Raw genomic sequence first — 18,398 nt, 5'->3', positions numbered from 1 at the left:
GCTCTGGATGCCCACTGTCTGGCTCTGTATGCCCACTGTCTGGCTCTGTACGCCCACTGTCTGGCTTTGTTTTTGTCACAGGTTCTCCTGTAGCCCTGGCTGGCCTTGAACTCCCAGAGATCTGCCTGCCTCGGCCTTGGCCTCCCAAGTGCTGAGATTTAAGGCAAAATGGGACTGGAGAGATAGCTAGGTGGTTAAGAGCACTTGCTGCTATTCCAGAGGTCTTGAGTTCAACTTCCAGCAACCACAACCATCTGTAATCTGAGATCTGGTGCCCTCTTCTGGCCCACAGGCATACATGCAGAAGGAACACTGTATACATAACAAATAAACAAACAAACAAACAAAAAAACCCAAAAAAATAAATAAAGGCACACGCTTGGCACAACAACACGACTCTTAACATGCCAAAGACTCGTAGGACACACACCACACACCTTTCCCACCAACATCCTCCTCCTAGCACCTAGACCTGCTTTCCTTCCCCCATGGTGCACGTTATCTTTTCTCCCAGGCTTTTCTGGACCCTCTGTCTTGTTACCCCTTCCTTCCTTTAGATTGGCAGCCAGTGAGATGGCTTAGCGGGTAAGGCTCCTGCTGCCAAGCCTGAGTGCGACCCACACGGAGGAAGAGAACCAGCTCCTGCAGCCTGCACGCTCATGCTGTGACACGTGTGGCCACACGCGCACGCACACACACATGTGAACACTTGCTTCTCTGGGTCCTGCAGCAGGGTTTTATGCTCCAGAGACTGTTGTGTGACAATGCTCAGTAGACACTTGACACAGACTGGGGCTACACACTTGGTGCTCAGTACAGATGGAAAGACACACACACAGACATCAGGGAGGAAAGCAAGGAGCCTGTGAGCTTCTAGGAATTTGGACGGGAGCCTGAAGAAGCGAGCGACTGAAGCATGGTGGAAAAGGGCAGGCTGCAGTTACCACCAGTCTGGGTTCAAAAGTATCGAGTGCAGGCCATGTATGCTTCCTTCTAGGAGTGGAAAGAAAGCTCAGGTCACCGGGCCAATGTTTTAGGATTGATGTTCTGGAAGCGCGCTGTGAAGGAGGGGCTAAAGGCACATCAATCATTCTGATGGGAAAGCCGTGTCTAATGAGGTGACATTAGGGACGTAATGGGCTGTGAGCATTGGCTAGCCCTGTGCCCTTCTCCCTGAGCTGCACTTCACAGTCACTTGAGTTTCTGTAAACACTGGTGCCTGAGGTCCTTGCTCCAGGCTGCTTAGATCAGAATTTATGGGGATAAGGTCCAGGCATCAACAGTTTTAGAAGCTCCCTAGAAGACCCGATTTTTCAGACGAGAAAACTAAAGACGGACTGAGACCACAAGCCACTTGCTGACAGGACACAGGCAAGGACAACTCAGCTGGGCTTCCTTACCCAACTCCACTTTCCTGGAGAAGGCTCCCTACAGCCTGCCGCAGAGTATGAATATGGAAAAGGAGGGAGGGAGTACAGTGTGGCGGCCTGTGTGAGCACACACTGTGCCTACCGTGGGGCTGCCACAGGAGCGCCGTGTGCACCTCCAAGAAAGGATCAAAAATAATCTGCTTAAGCCCCGGCACTGTCCTGGTTCCTGTCAATATTTCCAACATTCATGGAGTGAACGCATGAGACATTTTCAAAGAAGAATTTTTGTTTGTTTGTTTGTTTTTCAAGACAGGGTTTCTCTGTGGTTTTGGAGCCTGTCCTGGAACTAGCTCTTGTAGACCAGGCTGGTCTCGAACTCCCAGAGATCCGCCTGCCTCTGCCTCCCAAGTGCTGGGATTAAAGGCGTGCGCCACCACAGCCTGGCTTCAAAGAAGAATTTAAAGCTTAGTGTGGTGGTATACTTTTTAGCATTGGGGAAGCAGAGGCAGGGGGATTTCTGTGAGTTTGAGGCCAGCCAGAGCTGCATAGTGAGAGACCCTGTCTCAAAAAAAATATTTTTTGTTTAAAAACTTTTTCAAGACAGAGTTTCTCTGTATGTAGACCAGGCTGGCTTCAAATTCACAGAGAGCTGCCTGCCTCTGCCTCCAGAGTGCTGGGATTAAAGGTGTGAGACACCACTGCCTAGAAAAAAAATGTGGTTTTTTTTAATAGGATTTGGTGACTTATTAAAAGTATGAGAGAATAAAGCAAGGCCATGGTGCTGGAAATCTGCAGACACAGTAAGGCAGGAGAGGGTGGGGATCACAGAGAGGCATGGCTGGAGACCTCAACAGACAAATCAGCTTGCTCACACCTGCACCCTCATAGACGAGACCACGAGGGGACATGCTGGCTTTGGTTCTCACGGAATTTTAAACCTACTACTAAATCTTTTGGAGCACTGAGGAGATTTAGACCCATCACAGTTTTGTCTGACAAGCTAACGTCTCATAAAAGTCATCTGTTTAATCACAGACTTCATTTCTGATCCATTCACAAGACAGTGAAAAGCTTCGGAGTTAGTCCTGGCTTAAGTCTCCAGTTCACAGAGCTCCATGAAGGAGACCTGGTCGGTTTGAGGCCAGGCATTCTCAACCAAGCCTGCAAAGGAAGAAGTGCTCAGCGGTGGGAACCTCAGGAGCAGAGGACCCGTATTGAACTGGCTCCACACAAACTTAGGACAACTTGAGCATCAAAAAGAAGGAAAGTGGGCTGGAGAGAGAACTTAGAGGTTAAGAGCACTGACTGCTCTTCCAGAGGTCCTAAGTTCAACTCCCAGCAACCACATAGTGGCTCACAACCATTTATATCGACATGGGGGCACACTCTTCTGTTGTGTGTATATATATAACATATATATACATGGTGTGTTGTATATATAATAAATCTTTAAGAAAAAAAAGGAAAGGGCTGGAGAGATGGCTCAGCGGTTAAGAGCACTGACTGTTCTTCCAGAGGTCCTGAGTTCAATTCCCAGCAACCACATGGTGGCTCAAAACCATCTGTAATGAGATCTGGCGCCCTCTTCTGGCCTGCAGGCATACAGGGAGCCAGACTGTTGTATACATAATAAATAAAATCTTTAAAAAAAAAAAAAAAGAAAGAAAGAAAAAAGAAAAGGAAAGCACGCTAAGTAGGAAGAAACACAACCAGACTGGACATGCACACTAGACTTTAGATTAGCTTCAAAAGAGCAAGGTGGTGTGTGTGAGTGTGTGTGTGTGCGTGTGTGTGTGTGCAGCTGTCAAGTGGGTGAGATCCTGATGAGCGAACAGGAGAGGCAGCCATGAGGTTACTGGGCCACAGCCAATAGCTGGCTGAAAAGTCAGGCTCTTTACAATATTTTATCTACTTTGTTCAAGGATTTGCTTTATCTTTCTTCTTTTACACTTGTGGAGGGACGAGGATCAGATGCCAAAGTGCACATGTGGAGATCAGAGGACAACCCGTGGGACTGGGTTCTCTTTCTATCACATGAGGTTCAGAGATTGAGTTTAGCCTGGCGACAAGCAACTTTACCTGCTAAGCCATCTTGCAGGTCCTTAAGGGTTTTATAAAATGTTGATTATTCTTATTATTGTTTTGTTTTTTGAGACAGGGTTTCTCTGTAGCTTTGGAGCCTGTTGGAACTAGCTCTATAGACCAGGCTGACCTTGAACTCACAGAGATTTGCCTGCCTCTGCCTCCTGAGTGCTGGAATTAATGGTGTGCGCCACCACCGCCTGGCAATTTTTATTATTTTTAATTATGTATATATGTGTGTCTGTGTGCATATCAGTGCAGGTGCCCACACAGGCCAGAAGTGCCAGAGCTCGCTAGAGCTGGAGTTACAGACAGTTGTGAGTTGTCCCATGTGAGTGCTGGGAGCTGAACTCAGTTCCTCTGCAAGAGCAGCAAGAGTGCTGGGCGGCGGTGGTGCACCCTTAGTCCGAGCACACAGGAGGCAGAGGCAGGCGGATCTCTGTGAGTTCCAGGCCAGCCTGGTCTACAAGAGCTAGTTCCAGGACAGGAACCAAAAAGCTATGGAGAAACCCTGTCTTGCAAATAATGTTTTCTGACTGAATTTTGAGTAAAAACTATTATGACAACACAGAACAGCAGCACGGCCCCCTCTCTCAGGAGATGCCTGCTGAAGAAGGGACAGGCGAAACAGTCACGGTGTTTATAAAGGACTCTGAGATGGTTCAGAGGAAAAGCTGTGTTTGTATGTGCACGTGTGCACACCACACAGGCACACAGACACAATACACTAAACAAACACTACAGACAGCGGCCACGGGGGCACCAGGTGAACGGCTGCTGCAGCCTTCCAGCTTCTGTGGCTCTCGAGTCTCCCCATTAAGGAGAGTGGGAGTGAGGCTGGAAGCCCAGGAAGTCGGCTCCACTGGTCACCTGTGACAAGTGGCGGCTGGAGAGAGGGGAGGAAAGGACACCTCCCTGTTCTAGGTGAGTGCGTGTGACCAAGCTACTTAAATACAATGCCGAGAAAGTCAGTCCTCTCGAATGTTAAGTGTGTGTGCACATGTGTGAGTGTGCACGTGTGCACATGTGTGGAGGTGAGAGGGCACCTTTGCAGAGTGGGCCCTTTCCAGGTGGCCAGGCTTGCTCAGTAAGTACTTAACTGCTGAGCTCTCACTGCCCATAACATTAACCATTTATATTATTAAAATGTTGGATTATGGGGCTGGAGAGAGGCTCCGCAGTTAAGAGCACTTACTGCCTTTGAAGAGGACCTGGGTTCAGCTCTGAACACTGACCCTGGCTGGCTCACAACTGCCTTGGCTCCAGCTCTAAGGGAGCGATACCCCTCTTCCTCAGGTACTGGTGCTCATGTGCCCACACAGACTCAAGCATGCACAGAATTAAAAACAATAAGAATAAATCTTTAAGCCGGGCGGTGGTGGTGCACGCCTTTAATCCTAGCACTTGGGAGGCAGAGGCAGGAGGATCTCTGAGTTCGAGACCAGCCTGGGCTACAAGAGCTAGTTCCAGGACAGGCTCCAAAAAAAAAATAAATAAATAAATAAATAAATCTTTAAAAAATACTTGCCAAATTTAAATTTTCACTAATATACACACTACATGCTTGAATAATGATATTTTGGTTCATTATAACTGCCCATGATTTCCACAGGAAATTTACAGTGCATTTATAAAGTAGAAGGCACTCTTGGTTCTGCGCATACATCTGGCAGGTGACCTACATACTACCCTATAGTGCCTGCCGCCTCCAAAGCCACGTGCTTATTCCTCCCTCCAGATGGAGTTCCTGGAAACTGATGGCAGGAGCAGCCTGGGAACCACACCAATGACTTACTTCCCTGATCTTCCTGCATAAAAAGTCACAAAAAACTATTATGGCCAGGCAGTGGTGGCCCACGCCTTTAATCCCAGCCCTCGGGAGCAGAGGCAGTTCGAGTTCAGCCTGGTGTACTGAGTTCCAGGACAACCAGGACTGTTGCACAGAGAAACCCTGTCTTGAAAAACACAAACAAACAAAAAACCCAAAGGAAAAACAAGCAAACAAACAAACAAAAAACAAAAAAGCTGATCATACATGATAGTAAAGTGTCCGCAGTGTCATAAGCAACCTGTCTACTCATGTTGTCTGGCAGAGATCGTGTCACAGGAAATCTAAGAGCCTCAGGGGGCTGGGGAATGAAGGACTGGTTGCACAGCTCCTGTTTGCTTGTTTATACCTGAGACGGGCTCTCTCACTCTAGCCTAGGCGGCCTTGAACTTGGAGCACCCACTACTCTCTCAGCAGGGTGGAGGTTGCTGTAATAGCAGATCCCAGGCATCACCTCTTCTGGGACGCGGGGACAAGTTCCTAGAGCTGAGAGGGGATGAGGCCGACTTCAGTCCCGCCACCAGACCCTCTGGGACTACATCAGCAGGAGGGGACTCTGTTTCTAGCTCATCATACTGTCTGAAGAATCTACATTTACACAAACATTTTCACTGAAAATTATCAGCTTTCTCTGAAACTTTTGGAAACCACTTTATTTCTTAAAATTTTATCTTATTTTATTTTGAGACAGGGTCTTACTAGGAAGCCCTGGCTGACCTGGAATTCACTAGGTAGTAGTCTAAGATCTGCCTGCCTCTGCCTTGAGAGTGCTGGGATTAAAGATATGTTTACCCCACCATAATTCTAGAAACATTTGAATGGCTACATATTATTTCAAAATGTCCAACTCCTTTCTGTACGATTGATATTTGGGATTCTTAGCAAACGGTTTTGCTAGTGAAGGAAGAGCAGGGCCCGATGGTACACACTTACAACCTCAGGCACAGGAGGTTGAGGGAGGAGGACCAGGCAGGGCAAGTTCCAGACCAGCCCTGGATATAGTGAGATCTTGTCTCAAAAACAAAAACAAAAACAAAGAACTTTAAAACATGGCTGGAGATAAGGCTTAGCAGTTAAGAACACTGGCATCCTTCAAGAGGATACTGGTTTGATTCCCAGCACCCACGTAGTGACTCACGCCCATCTGTAATCCTAGTTGAAGGGGATCTGGAGCCATCTTCTGGCCACTGAGGGAACCAGGCACATGCAGTGTACAGACATACATGCAGACAAATCATTGAGGCACATAAAAAAATCCTAAAACAAATGAAGAAACAAACATACAATAGCTTAAAAACAAAGGACACGCTGTCGGAACTTGACTCTGAGTGAGAAAGGGAAGGTGTGAATCTCGGAGTTTTAGGAAGTACCCAGGTCTCTGTCTGTGCAGTGCCCACTGTGGCCAGAAATGAGATACAAGCAGAAACAAGTAAACTCAATTGTACTTCAACACCAAGGGGATGGGGAGCAAACCAAATAACTTCTGTATCTTGAGTTGGGTTCTCACTGTGTATGCATGGCTGACGTGCACTATTAAGTAGACCAGAATCAGGTCTAACGAGTACGCTTGTTTTCACAATAGTGAAAACACAGATAAGTAATAATAAGATTGGTTTCTGTAAATGCTGGGGCTGAACAAATCAATACACCATGGCGCTGGGATTCTGGCTAATAGGAACGGAATGGAAAGCCTGGAAAAGATGGCAGCCCGTGATACAAACAGGGAAATCCATGTGTAGCTACAGATTCAGGAGGAAATGGAGCTGACTTATCCTTAGATGTGCACAGCCGCCATTTCCCAGCTCAGAGAACACCAGCAGCATGAACATACACGCTGCTCAGTTTGCTCGGCGGGGCCGGGGATGGAACCCAGGGCCTTCTGCAGGCTAGGCAGGCATGTACAACCAAGCTACACTCCACCTCTCCACACACATGCACACACATGTCTATCACACTCCCGCAACCAAAGCATCAACTATGCCATATGTGTGCACGGTGCTGGTCACCAAAACCAGAACTCCAGCCCGCTTGACAAGCACTCTGCCACGGAATCTACTCCCCGCTCCAGATGTTGGTTTTTAGTTACACTGTCTCCATCGGGTTAGGATTCTCCTTTAAAAATAAAAAATCCAGTTGGTATGGAGACACCAGTTTAGAAGCCCAGCACTTGGGAAGCAGGGCTTGGAGGAGGATCAGGAACTCAGGGCTATCTTGACCGCACTACAAGTTTGAGGTCAGCCTGGGCTACGTGAGACCCTCTCTCACAGAAAACAGAAAGTGCTGATTCCAGGGAAGGGGCAGAGGAAGCAAACAACGAACAAGAACAAGAACGGAGTGTTTTGTCAGAAGTTGAAGAGCACTCTAGTCATGAAGGACATTCGGCAGAAGGGACGGCAGACAACGTGGAGGGAACCATCGGCAGGATCTGGGTTAGCCTGAGATAAAGGCGGCGGCAGCACCAGCATCTGTGCCCACTGTGTAAAACACCACCAGAGGAGACAGGAAACTACCCAGAGTACAATCACTCATCAGTGCGGGGCAGCTGGGGATGGGTACTAGGGACGCTGGGTACACCGAACCACCTGGGGAAACTGTAGTAAGTCAGGAACTGCCTCTGGCAACTCAGGCTAGGGTAGACAGTCTGAACGGAACCTGTGTATCTCCAGAGTCTCGAGTATTTCTGTTTTGTGAAAATCAGGATCTAGGGTAGCCAAGGGTGGGTGGCCTCAAGCTCACTAAGTAGCCATGGCTAGTTTTGAACTCCTGATCGATCCTTCTGTCTCCATCTGCCAAGTACTGATCACAGTGTGCACCACCACACCCAGAAGAAGGAAACACCATGGGGGAACGTAGTGGACACCCAGTGTTCAGAGTTCACGGTACGAGGGACAGGACCAATCACACTAAGAGTTGGGAGCACCCGGCATCTGACAACTCTGAAAATGTACCCCGAGTTTACTCATAGCAATCCAAACCCAGGGCCACTAAAAACACTGTCTCTGCTGGGCAATGGGCGCTCAAGAACTCTGTGAGTTCGAGGCCAGCCTGGTCTATAAAGCAAGTTCCAGGGTCGAGTGGTGGTGGCGCATGCCTTTAATCCCAGTACTCGCGAGACAGAGACAGGAGAATCTTTGTGAGTTCAAGGCCAGCATGTTCTATAAGAACCAGTTCCAGGACAGGCTCCAAAGCTACAGAGAAACCCTGTCTCGAAAAACCAAAAAAAAAAAAAAAAAAGAAGAAGCAAGTTCCAGGACAGATAGGGCTGCTACACACTGAAACCCTGTCTTGCCCCCTCTTCACACACACACGCACACAACCACACACATACACAAAAAAACTGTTTCATAGCTTTCCAAAACACAAGGACAAAGAATGACGGGGGAGGGACGTGGTGGCCGATGCCTATAATCCCGGTGCTTAGGAGGCAGAAACAGGACTGCTCAATCCTAAGGCCAGTCTGAGTTACATAGAAAATTTCAGGCCAGTCTAGGCTACCATGTGAGCCTCTGTCTTAACACAAAACATGGGCTCAGCAAGAAAGTTCAGCTGGAGAGATGGCTCAGTAGTTAAGAGCTTTTACTGCTCTCGCAGAAGACCAGGGTCTGGTTCCTAGCACCCACACGATGGCTCATGACCATATGTGACTCCAATTCCAGATGCCAATATCCTCTTGTGGCCTCACTGGGCACCAGCCATGTCTGTGGTGCACAGTCACAGAGGCAAACACCACACACATAAATAAATGACTCAGCAGCTGAAGGGGCTTGCCTACCAGGGCTCGATGACCCGAACTTAATTACCAGAATTCATGTGGTGGAAGGAGAGAACTGACTCCTGCAAACTATCCTCTGACCACCCCCCGACACACACACACACACACACACACTCACACAGGAATAAATACATCTAATAAAAACCAGAGCTGGTGAGATGGCTCAGCCAGTCAAGGCACTTGCTGCCAAGCCTGGGCCCCGGTGGGTGAGGAGACTCCCACAGTTTTCCTTGACCCCCACGGGTGCTCTGTGACTTATGTGTGTCCCACACCCCAAGATAAATGAATGATAAGAAACAAACAGGTACAAACACCAGCAGCGAAGACATGAGACTCTTGCAGGTTTTAAGCATGCAGTGAGACGAGCCACTGTCTTAGACTACACACACCACAATGAAATGCTTTTCCTCCTTCGCTATCAGGGGTGTTGCTGAGAAGTGGGACCAACTGTGAACACAGCCTGCATGACCAGGCTTCTTTCCCGACCTGGGAGCTGCCAGGAAGGTGCTGGGAACTGAACTCCAGTCCTTTGCAAAAGCAGTCAGTGTTCTTAACTGCTGAGCCATCTCTCCAGCTCCTATTTTTATGATTTTAAACTCTGTGTGTGTGCCTGTGTAGGGATTTGTACACCTGAGGTATACAGATTGGTATCTGTACATTTAAAAGATTGACACTGAATATACTAATATAGAAATGTACGTTCTAGAACCTTCTGCAGGTAGAGAAGGCTGTGGAGATGTGATGGGGGTGGGTATGTGGGTGGGAGGAGGACCAGCTGTGATGATCATGTGAGCATGCTCTACAGTTGCTGTGCTGAGGCAGGAACCCAGGAACTGAGCCAGGTAAAGCGTGCTCTCACTGAGCTATGTGCCTGACTGAGGAAATGAGGAGGAGAAGAAAGGTAAAAAGCCTGCTAAAGAGAGGACAGGAGCTGAGGATCATATCAAAGTGTTTCAGCAACAATCTCTGTATGGCTTTACAAATTATGCAGGCTCAGGTACTGGTCAAAGGAGAGTGCTCCTGACCACCCCCATGCCTCCCTCTGGGCAGGGTCAGTGACCACTTCTGAGTGGCAGAGTCCCTGAGTGTCCAGGTGGCTCACAAGCAGCAGCCACGATCATCCAGCTGAACTGTTCATACAGTAATGGCTTGGTTGCCAGCTGATGATCTTTTGGGAAGTGTCCAGATCCTGAAGGTTCTGGTCTGTCCAATGGATTAATCCTTGATGGATTCATAATCTGATGGTATCACTGGGAGTCTCAGGACAGTGCTCGGGGAAGATACCGCTTGTCTCCCAGTAACTCCATGGTACGGCAAATTTATTATTAATCTATTTCACTCACGAAAATGAAGTCTGCAGCGATGACTCTACTGGCTGCATGTCATACATCTCATAAAGTCTAGATTCAAATTCAAGAATTGAAAAATACACATACCGCATTTATTTGTGTGTGTTTATGTGTGTGTACAAGTGCATTTATTTGTGTGTGTTTATGTGTGTGTACAAGTGCATTTATTTGTGTGTATTTATGTGTGTGTACAAGTGCATTTATTTGTGTTTATGTGTGTGTACAAGTGCATTTATTTGTATGTTTATATATGTGTGTGTACAAGTGCATTTATTTGTGTTTATACATGTGTGTGTACAAGTGCATTTATTTGTATGTGTTTATACATGTGTGTGTACAAGTGCATTTATTTGTATGTGTTTATACATGTGTATGTACAAGTGCATTTATTTGTATGTGTTTATACATGTGCGTGTACAAGTGCATTTATTTGTATGTGTTTATACATGTGTGTGTGTATACAAGTGCATCCTTGTAGTACTTTTATGTCAACTCAACACAAGCTGGAGTCATCTGGGAAGCGGGCGCCTCACTTGAGGAACTGCCTCTATCAGATGCCTGTGGCATGTCTGTGGGACATTTTCTTAATTGTTAAATGATGTAGAAGGGCCCAGCCCACTGTGAGGGATGCCATCCCTGGGCATGTGGTTCTGGGCATATAGGAAACTAACTAAAAAACATTTAATCCCAGAACCCTGGAAGCAGAAGCAAGTGGATCTCTATGAGTTTGAGGCCAGCCTGGTCTCCATAGTGAGTTCCAGGACAGCCAGAGCTATGTAGTGAGACCATGTCTCAAAACAAACAAACAAACAAACAAAAAATAAATAAATAAAAAGAAAGAAAGGAAGGGAAGGAGGGAGGGAGGAAGCTGAGCAGGCCATGGGGAGCAAGCCAATAAGCAGCATTCCTCCATGGCCTCTGCACTGATTCCTGTTTCCAGGTTTCTGTTTTGAATTATAACACTGACTTCCCTCAGGGACGGACATGACAGGGAAAGGTGAGGTGAATAAACCATTTCCTCCTCAGGTTTCCTTCAGCCCTGGTGTCATCTCAGCGACAGACAGTAAGTCAGTACTGTGTGTCAACACCAGGGGGTGACTTTGCGAGGCGGTTCTCTCCTTCTATGGTATGGTTGTCAGGCTGACCCAACTCACTGGCCCCAAACCCCAGGATTCTAGGGTCTTCACTCTATACTGCAATGCCCCACTGGCTGGGAGACTCTCCTTAAGAAGGAAGAACAGCCGGGCGGTGGTGGCGCACGCCTTTAATCCCAGCACTCGGGAAGCAGAGGCAGGTGGATCTCTGTGAGTTTGAGGCCAACCTGGTCTACAAGAACTAGTTCCAGGACAGGCTCCAAAACCACAGAGAAACCCTGCCTCGAAAAACCAAAAAAGGTGAACATGAATCAACCACTGTAAAGCTGAAGTTAATAGGTAAATTTCACCTAAGGTGAAGCAGCACTTGAGTGAATACTACAGAATTCTGTTTTCCTGTCTCCATGCTGTGACGGACACTAACCTGACAGAAGAACTGTGGCTGAGCTCCCGGTGTGTTGCTGAAAGTGCTGGTAGGTTTGGAAGAAGAGACGGGAAGACGATGGGGCACACTGACGGGTACCGAAGTCCTGTTTTGTTGTGTCAGCTGATCTCCCGTGAAGTTTGATCCTGATGTCCCAGACTGCACTGCGGACCCAAGACTGGGATGCGCAGTGCTGGCCGAGCTGACAGCAGGGAACCGGGTAGACCCTGCCATGCTGGTCACCGAGGGCATGGCGGGAAAGCCTGGTCTTCCTTGGGAAGTGCTGCTCTGCCCCGGGGACAGGTGCAATACAGTTGGCGAGGACCGCTGCAAGGGCATCTGCCCTCCGGCCATCTGAGGGGACGCATGATTGACGATCACGGGACTGCCAGAGGTGGCAAAAGTCTGCCCAGACACCAGCTGCACGGCGGTGTTCTGGTTGTTAAGCATCTGTCCAGAGTACGGTTGGTTGGTCCTGAGCATGTTAGAAGAACTCCTATTCAACATGACATGCTCGGAGGCCACTTGGCCAGAGATGAGCTGCGAGGGCTGAGTCTGAAGAAGTTGCCCGTTTATGGTCTGGACGTGGTGTACCGAGTTGGAGCTGACGGAAAGGCTTGTAGGTATAAGGAACTGACTTTGGGGGGTGTGAGGCTGGCCCATGGGGGAATGAATGACGATACTGCCCCCTGAACTACTCACGGCCTGGGAGGTAACAGGCTTCCTCGTGTTCTGTTGGTTGACAATGTTCACAGACATGTGTGGACCAACCACAGAGCCCTGGGGCGAGCTTGCGGAGGCGAAGGAGACCCCTTGCTGGACATGGTGTTGCTGAATTCCCAGGCTGTTCACATTGTACGTACTCTGCTGACCCATCTGGATCGGCTTTGGCTGGATATTAATTGGGACTTTATTTGAATTTGGTGCGAGACCCCTTTGAATAATGATGTTATGTACAGGTAAAGATGCCTGAAAATTTGTGCTGTTAAATGGAACGGTGACAGGCTGTGCTACCGGACTGGAAGTGGAGTTCCCAAACAAAGAGTTGCCGTTAGGAGTCTGTCTGTGAACCAGAAGTCCTCCGCTCACATTGCTTGGGGTTTGCTGCCCGCTGCCTTTTAATATGATCTGTGAGCCATCTAGATTATTAATTGTCATCATGGAAGGCTGATTACCAAATGACCCGATCAACTGTATTTGCCCAGAGCCGCCGATCTGGCTGCTGTTAGGCAAGTGCTGGCTGGGCACGCTGATGCCCACGTGCTGCATGAAGCCATGCTGCACGCCCACTGTATTGCTTGCAAACGACGGTCCCACAGGCACATGTGTCACCCCGACAGGCTGCAGAGTCTGACCTGAGTAATTAGAAACGTTAGAAGCCTGAGTAAAGGATGCTGATGAAGAAGGATGAAGCTGAGCTTGTGCAAACTGCTGGCTTGAGCCTACGCTGGCATCCAGGTATGCCTCTTGGGCCAGCGTCTGCTCAGTGATATTTGCCTCCTGCAAGGACTTCTGAAGAATGTCAAAGGGTTGGTCCTCGCCGAGATCGGGAAGAGGAGAAGACTCAAGTTCATCTTCAAGAAACTGAAGGCTACTTGAAAGTGGCAGTCCATCACTGGGCCCTTCTCCAAGCTGGTCACTTACACCTTTGAGGGACGACTTAGGGTCAGCGTTCTGAAAAGCAGAAGCAGTGCGTCACAAAACACATGGAACCTTCAGAAGCAAGCACACAAATCTCACGCTGGAATGAATGTAAATACAGCTTAACGAGAGGTGTTCAAGGCACACCACGTTTTTGTTTGCTGTTACTTTTAAACAGGCTGGCCTCGAACCGGCAGTTCTCCTGTAAGGCCAACTTTCTCCAAACTGCCTGCCCTGTCTTTCCTATTTGATTTCGTTGCTTTGACAGATTATTTTATAGGGAACATATAAGAAGCAGCGTGAGGTGTGGCAAACCACACTCGCAGTCTCAGAACCAAAGCTCAGGACTGCCAAGATTTGAGGTCAGCTTGGACTATGTTAGCAAGTGTGAGGCTAACTGGGGCTAAATTGTGAGACTGTCTCACACAGAAAGAAAACCTGGTGGTGTCACAGGCCTTTAATCCCAGCACTCTGGAGGAAACTTCAAGGTCAGCCTGACCCATACAGTGAGTTCCAGGCTAGCCAGGACTATAGAGAGTAAGACTCGCCTCAAAAACACAACAAAAACAGATGCAGATGCGTGGACAGAGATAACAACAAGACATTGTGGCCATCACCTTAATGTTTCTGAGCTACGGCATCATACTTTTCTTTCTGTTTTTTTTTTTTTTTAACTTTTTACTTTTATTTTTTTTTCCCTCTGGTTTTTTTCAAGACAGAGTTGCTCTGTGTAGCCCTGGCTGTTCTTGAACTCAGATATCCACCTGCCTCTGCCTAAGTGCTGGGATTTAAGGAGTGCACCACTACACCCAGCTGGCTTTCTTTTTTGTGTGGGTGTGCTAAAGAGTAAACCTAGGACCTCATGGTATTATATGCAGTTCCAGGAAACTTTGATTTTGAGATTATTCCCAGACTAAGACCTGAGTGGGATTTAGCCCCAGACCCCATGATGATGGCAAAGGGGCTTGAGCAGCTCTGGTGTTGCTCTGCTCACGGTCTGAGGTACCCACCACAGCCTCAGAAGATCAGACCAGACCAACGTTAGTTCAACGTAACATGGGTGCTGGCTTCACTTCCTCTAAATATTTACCTATCAACACTCAAGTAGTAAGCAAAATTATCTCAAACTAAAAACAAATGAACAAACAAAAACAAACCCAGTTAGCTCAAGTAAAAGCTGTCATTTTCCAGATATGTACATATGTGTTAGTTTTGTCCTCAAAGAACCCCTGGGAGCAAGCAATCTACATAGAGATTGCAATGCAGACCCAGGAGGAGAAGCTGAAGACACCGACCATGGCCAGTCATCTTCTGTGGGAGAGATGGGAAAAAGCTGTGAGGAAACAGCCACTTAAATAAGAAATAATATGGAATGCATACACACAGAGTTAAGACAGTAATTAATATATTTATTCATGTTAATTTGCTGCTCTGGGGATGGACCCCGGGCCTCATGCATGCAAGGCAAGTAAGTGCTCTGTCACTGAGCTACCCCCAGCCTGAGGAAGTGATCCTGCTGTGTGTACTACACTATAATAATAATAATAAAAGGAAGTTAAAAATAATTTGATCGGGCTGGAGACTTGGCTCAGAGGTTAAGAGCACTGACTGCTCTTCCAGAGGAGCTGGGTTCAGTTCCCAGCATCCACATGGCAGCTCACAGCTGTCTTTAACTCCAGTTCCAGGTATCCAATACCCTCACACAGACAAATGTGCACATAAAATAAAAAAATAAATATTAAAAAAAAAATAATTTGATCAAAAACAAGTATTCTTGGGTGTGATGGTGCACGCCTTTAATCCCAGTCCTCGGGAGGCAGAGGCTGGCAGATATCTGTGAGTTCAAAGTCAGCCTGGTTGACATAGCCAGTTCCAGTAAAGCCAGGACTGTGAAGAGAGACCTTGTGTCAAACAAACAAGCAAACAATCAAAAAAAAAAAGTATTTTGATTTGCAAAATGTTAACAATTCTGAGTCCTTGGCTAACGAGGTGTTAAGGGCCACCTTACAGAGAATCTTCAAGAATCACGGGGGCAGCTGGGTGGTGGTGGCGCGCGCACACCTTTAATCCCAGCACTCAGGAGGCAGAGGCAGGCGGATCTCTGTGAGTTCGAGGCCAGCCTGGTCTACAAGAGTTAGTTCCAGGACAGGAACCAAAAGCTACAGAGAAACCCTGTCTCGAAAAAAATCCAAAAAAAAAAAAAAAAAAAAAAAGAATCACGGATCACGGGGGCAGCAAGTGAGAGCAACATCAAAGCCGAAGTGGAGCAGCGTGGCTGGCACCTGTGGATCTAGCATGCAGAAGACGAAGGGCAGAGAACTGCTGAGGTTCTGCAGGAGCGCAGGATGAAATCAACCTCAGCAGAAGAGGGGTTGGGGTGTAGCTCAGTGGGGAGAGCGTTTGCCTAGCACACATGATGTCCTGGGTTGAATCCCTAGAACCACAGGAAAAATCCAAAGGTCACGTAGTCACAAGTCTTCCAGGACATGAGCTGTGAGGCCTTGTGGCCGCCAGAGCGGGTCAAGGGGTCTTGCATGATGGCATCAGCTAATACCCCAAGAGACCTGAAGACCTGGGCATGCCCACGACTCTGCATGCCACCGGGGTTCTCTAGATGAGGGACAGAAAGACTGTGATGATGGAGCATGCCCGTCTGCTGACTACAAGGACCACTGTGAGACAGTCGGTCACTGCGCTTTCCTACTGAGAAGAACAGGACTGAGGAGTGGCACAGGACAGACATGGGCAGTCCCACAGCACACCGTCACCTGGAGCAGAAGAATGGAATGGAAAAGACCAAGGTGATAAAGGTTAAACAGTGATTCCCCTTCTTGCATGTGTGTGGTATGTAAACAGTGATTCCCCTTCTGTGCGTGTGTGACGTGTGTAAACAGTGACTCCCCTTCTGTGCGTGTGTGTGGCGTGTGCAGCACAAAGCACACGTGGGCCAGGTACGCATGAACAACAGAAGATGCCTGCTGTCCTGCTCTAGGGCCCTCTGCCTCACTGCCTTGAATGGGGGTCTCTCTCTGAAGCCGGAGCCCGACTGGCACCAGGAAGTCCCAGCAACTGCAGCACTGGGGTTATTGGCACTTCTGCAGCCAAGTCTGGCTTTTTCTGTGGGTCCTGGGGATTTGAACCCAGGTCCTTACTCTGGCACAGCATGCACTCTCATCTACTGAGCCGGTTCCCCAGGCTGCAAAACCCCTCAGTTCCCACCCTGTAGAAATTCTCCTAGAGCTTAACAGTATAGGCTCCAGCTATGGACTTCATAGCTGTGCAATTTTAGGCCGAGTAAAAACCTCTCTGTGCCTTAGCCTCCTTGCCTACAAAACAGAACCAATGGTAAAACTTCTTTCTGGAGGTACTGTGAGCGTTCAGTGCAGTTCATACAAGTCCTCAGTGACAGGCACACACTATACCCTCAATAAGCGTTAGTTATCACTGTCTTCTTGCTTCAGGTTAAAATTATTTGTAAGTAATTATAATGAAAAAGTGTCCTGAAGCTGCCATCCTACTATGCCTTCTTCATATACAACACCGGGGCCATTTCAGAGGCTGAAAGTTTAGGAGACGGTTCTGGGGGTGAACTGCTGCCGCACCTGAAGAACTGAGTTCGATCCCTGGGACCCACACGGCAGAATGAGAGAACCGACTCACGGTTGTCCTTCCGATCTCTGCATGTACATATGGGCTCACGTATAACCCCTCCCCAATATACATACATAAAATAAATGTTAAAAACAGAAATTGATAAAAAAATAATAAAAGAATTTGCTTATATAAGCCTGACTTATATAACCAAAGAAAACACTGACATAATTAACAGATTTTTCCTCTCCTGTAAATTACAATGAGAGGGGATGATTCTTTTTTTTTTTTTTCTCTAATTTTCGAGACAGCATTTCTCTGTGTAGTCTGTCCTGGAACTCGCTCTGAAGACCATGCTGGCTTTGAACTCACAGAGCCGCCTGCCTCTGTCTCCCAAGTGCTGGGATTAAAGGCCTGCGCCACCACCGCCGGCCAAGGCACTGATTCTTTCACGCTAGGAAGGCAATGATTCTCCGTGCACAGAGATTCTCTGAGACAGAAAGCTTTAGCTATTTCTAATACTCACCGTGGAGTTGGCGAAAATTGAATTTGAATTGGCTGCAGGATAGCCTGCGCTCGTCAGGTCATCGCTGCTCTGCAAAGGGGAGAAGTCAACACGGTGGTTACTGGCAGGGCTGGAGGAACAGAAGCCATGTCTGTGAGACACTTGAGAGTCACTTACTGATTTATTACTAGGTCCGTGCAGAAAATAATTCAATGCTTGTGGGTCTCTAGAACAGAAAGAAAAGGAGGGAAAACAAATAAATACTACTACTTATATTGAAATATGTTGTTGACAGCCGGGCGGGTCACGCCTTTAATCCCAGTACTCAAGAGTTGGTTCCAGGACAGGTTCCAAAGCTAGAGAAACCCTGTCTCAAAAAACCAAAAAAAACCCCAAACAAACCAAAAAAAAAAAAAAAAAAAACCCCAATAAATAAATAAATAAATAAAACTAACTAACTGACTAAATATGTTTTGATAAGATTTTTGTTTTGCTTTTGTTTTTTGTTTTTCGAGACAGGACTTCTCAGTGTAGCCCTGGCTATCCTGGAACTAGCTCCGTAGACCAGGCTGGCCTCAAACTCAAAGATCCGCCTGCCTCTACCTCCCAGGTGATGTGATTAAAAGCGTGCGCCAGCACTGCCTGGCTTGTTGCTGATGTTTTTAAGAAGGCAAAAAGAAGCTGGGTGGTGGTGGCGCACGCCTTTAATCCCAGCACTCGGGAGGCAAAGGCAGGCAGATCT

General features: G+C 47.7%; 1 protein-coding gene across 1 annotated transcript in view; it reads right to left on the bottom strand.

The window, feature by feature from the left end:
- Bicral (BICRA like chromatin remodeling complex associated protein) overlaps positions 1-18,398 on the bottom strand; it is a 98,517-nt gene that overhangs the window by 19,109 nt on the left and 61,010 nt on the right. Inside the window, exons 4-6 of the mRNA XM_057794546.1 lie at positions 17,834-17,882; positions 17,678-17,746; positions 11,920-13,593 (exon numbers count right to left, since the gene is read on the bottom strand). Coding sequence (XP_057650529.1) covers positions 11,920-13,593; positions 17,678-17,746; positions 17,834-17,882 — 1,792 coding nt within the window. The remainder of the gene's footprint in view (positions 1-11,919; positions 13,594-17,677; positions 17,747-17,833; positions 17,883-18,398) is intronic.

This window comes from Chionomys nivalis, chromosome 19 (genome assembly GCF_950005125.1).
Source record: "Chionomys nivalis chromosome 19, mChiNiv1.1, whole genome shotgun sequence".
Classification (NCBI taxonomy): Eukaryota; Metazoa; Chordata; class Mammalia; order Rodentia; family Cricetidae; genus Chionomys; species Chionomys nivalis.
Note: the sequence above shows the minus strand (reverse complement) of the source record. Positions and strands in the feature narration are given on the sequence as shown.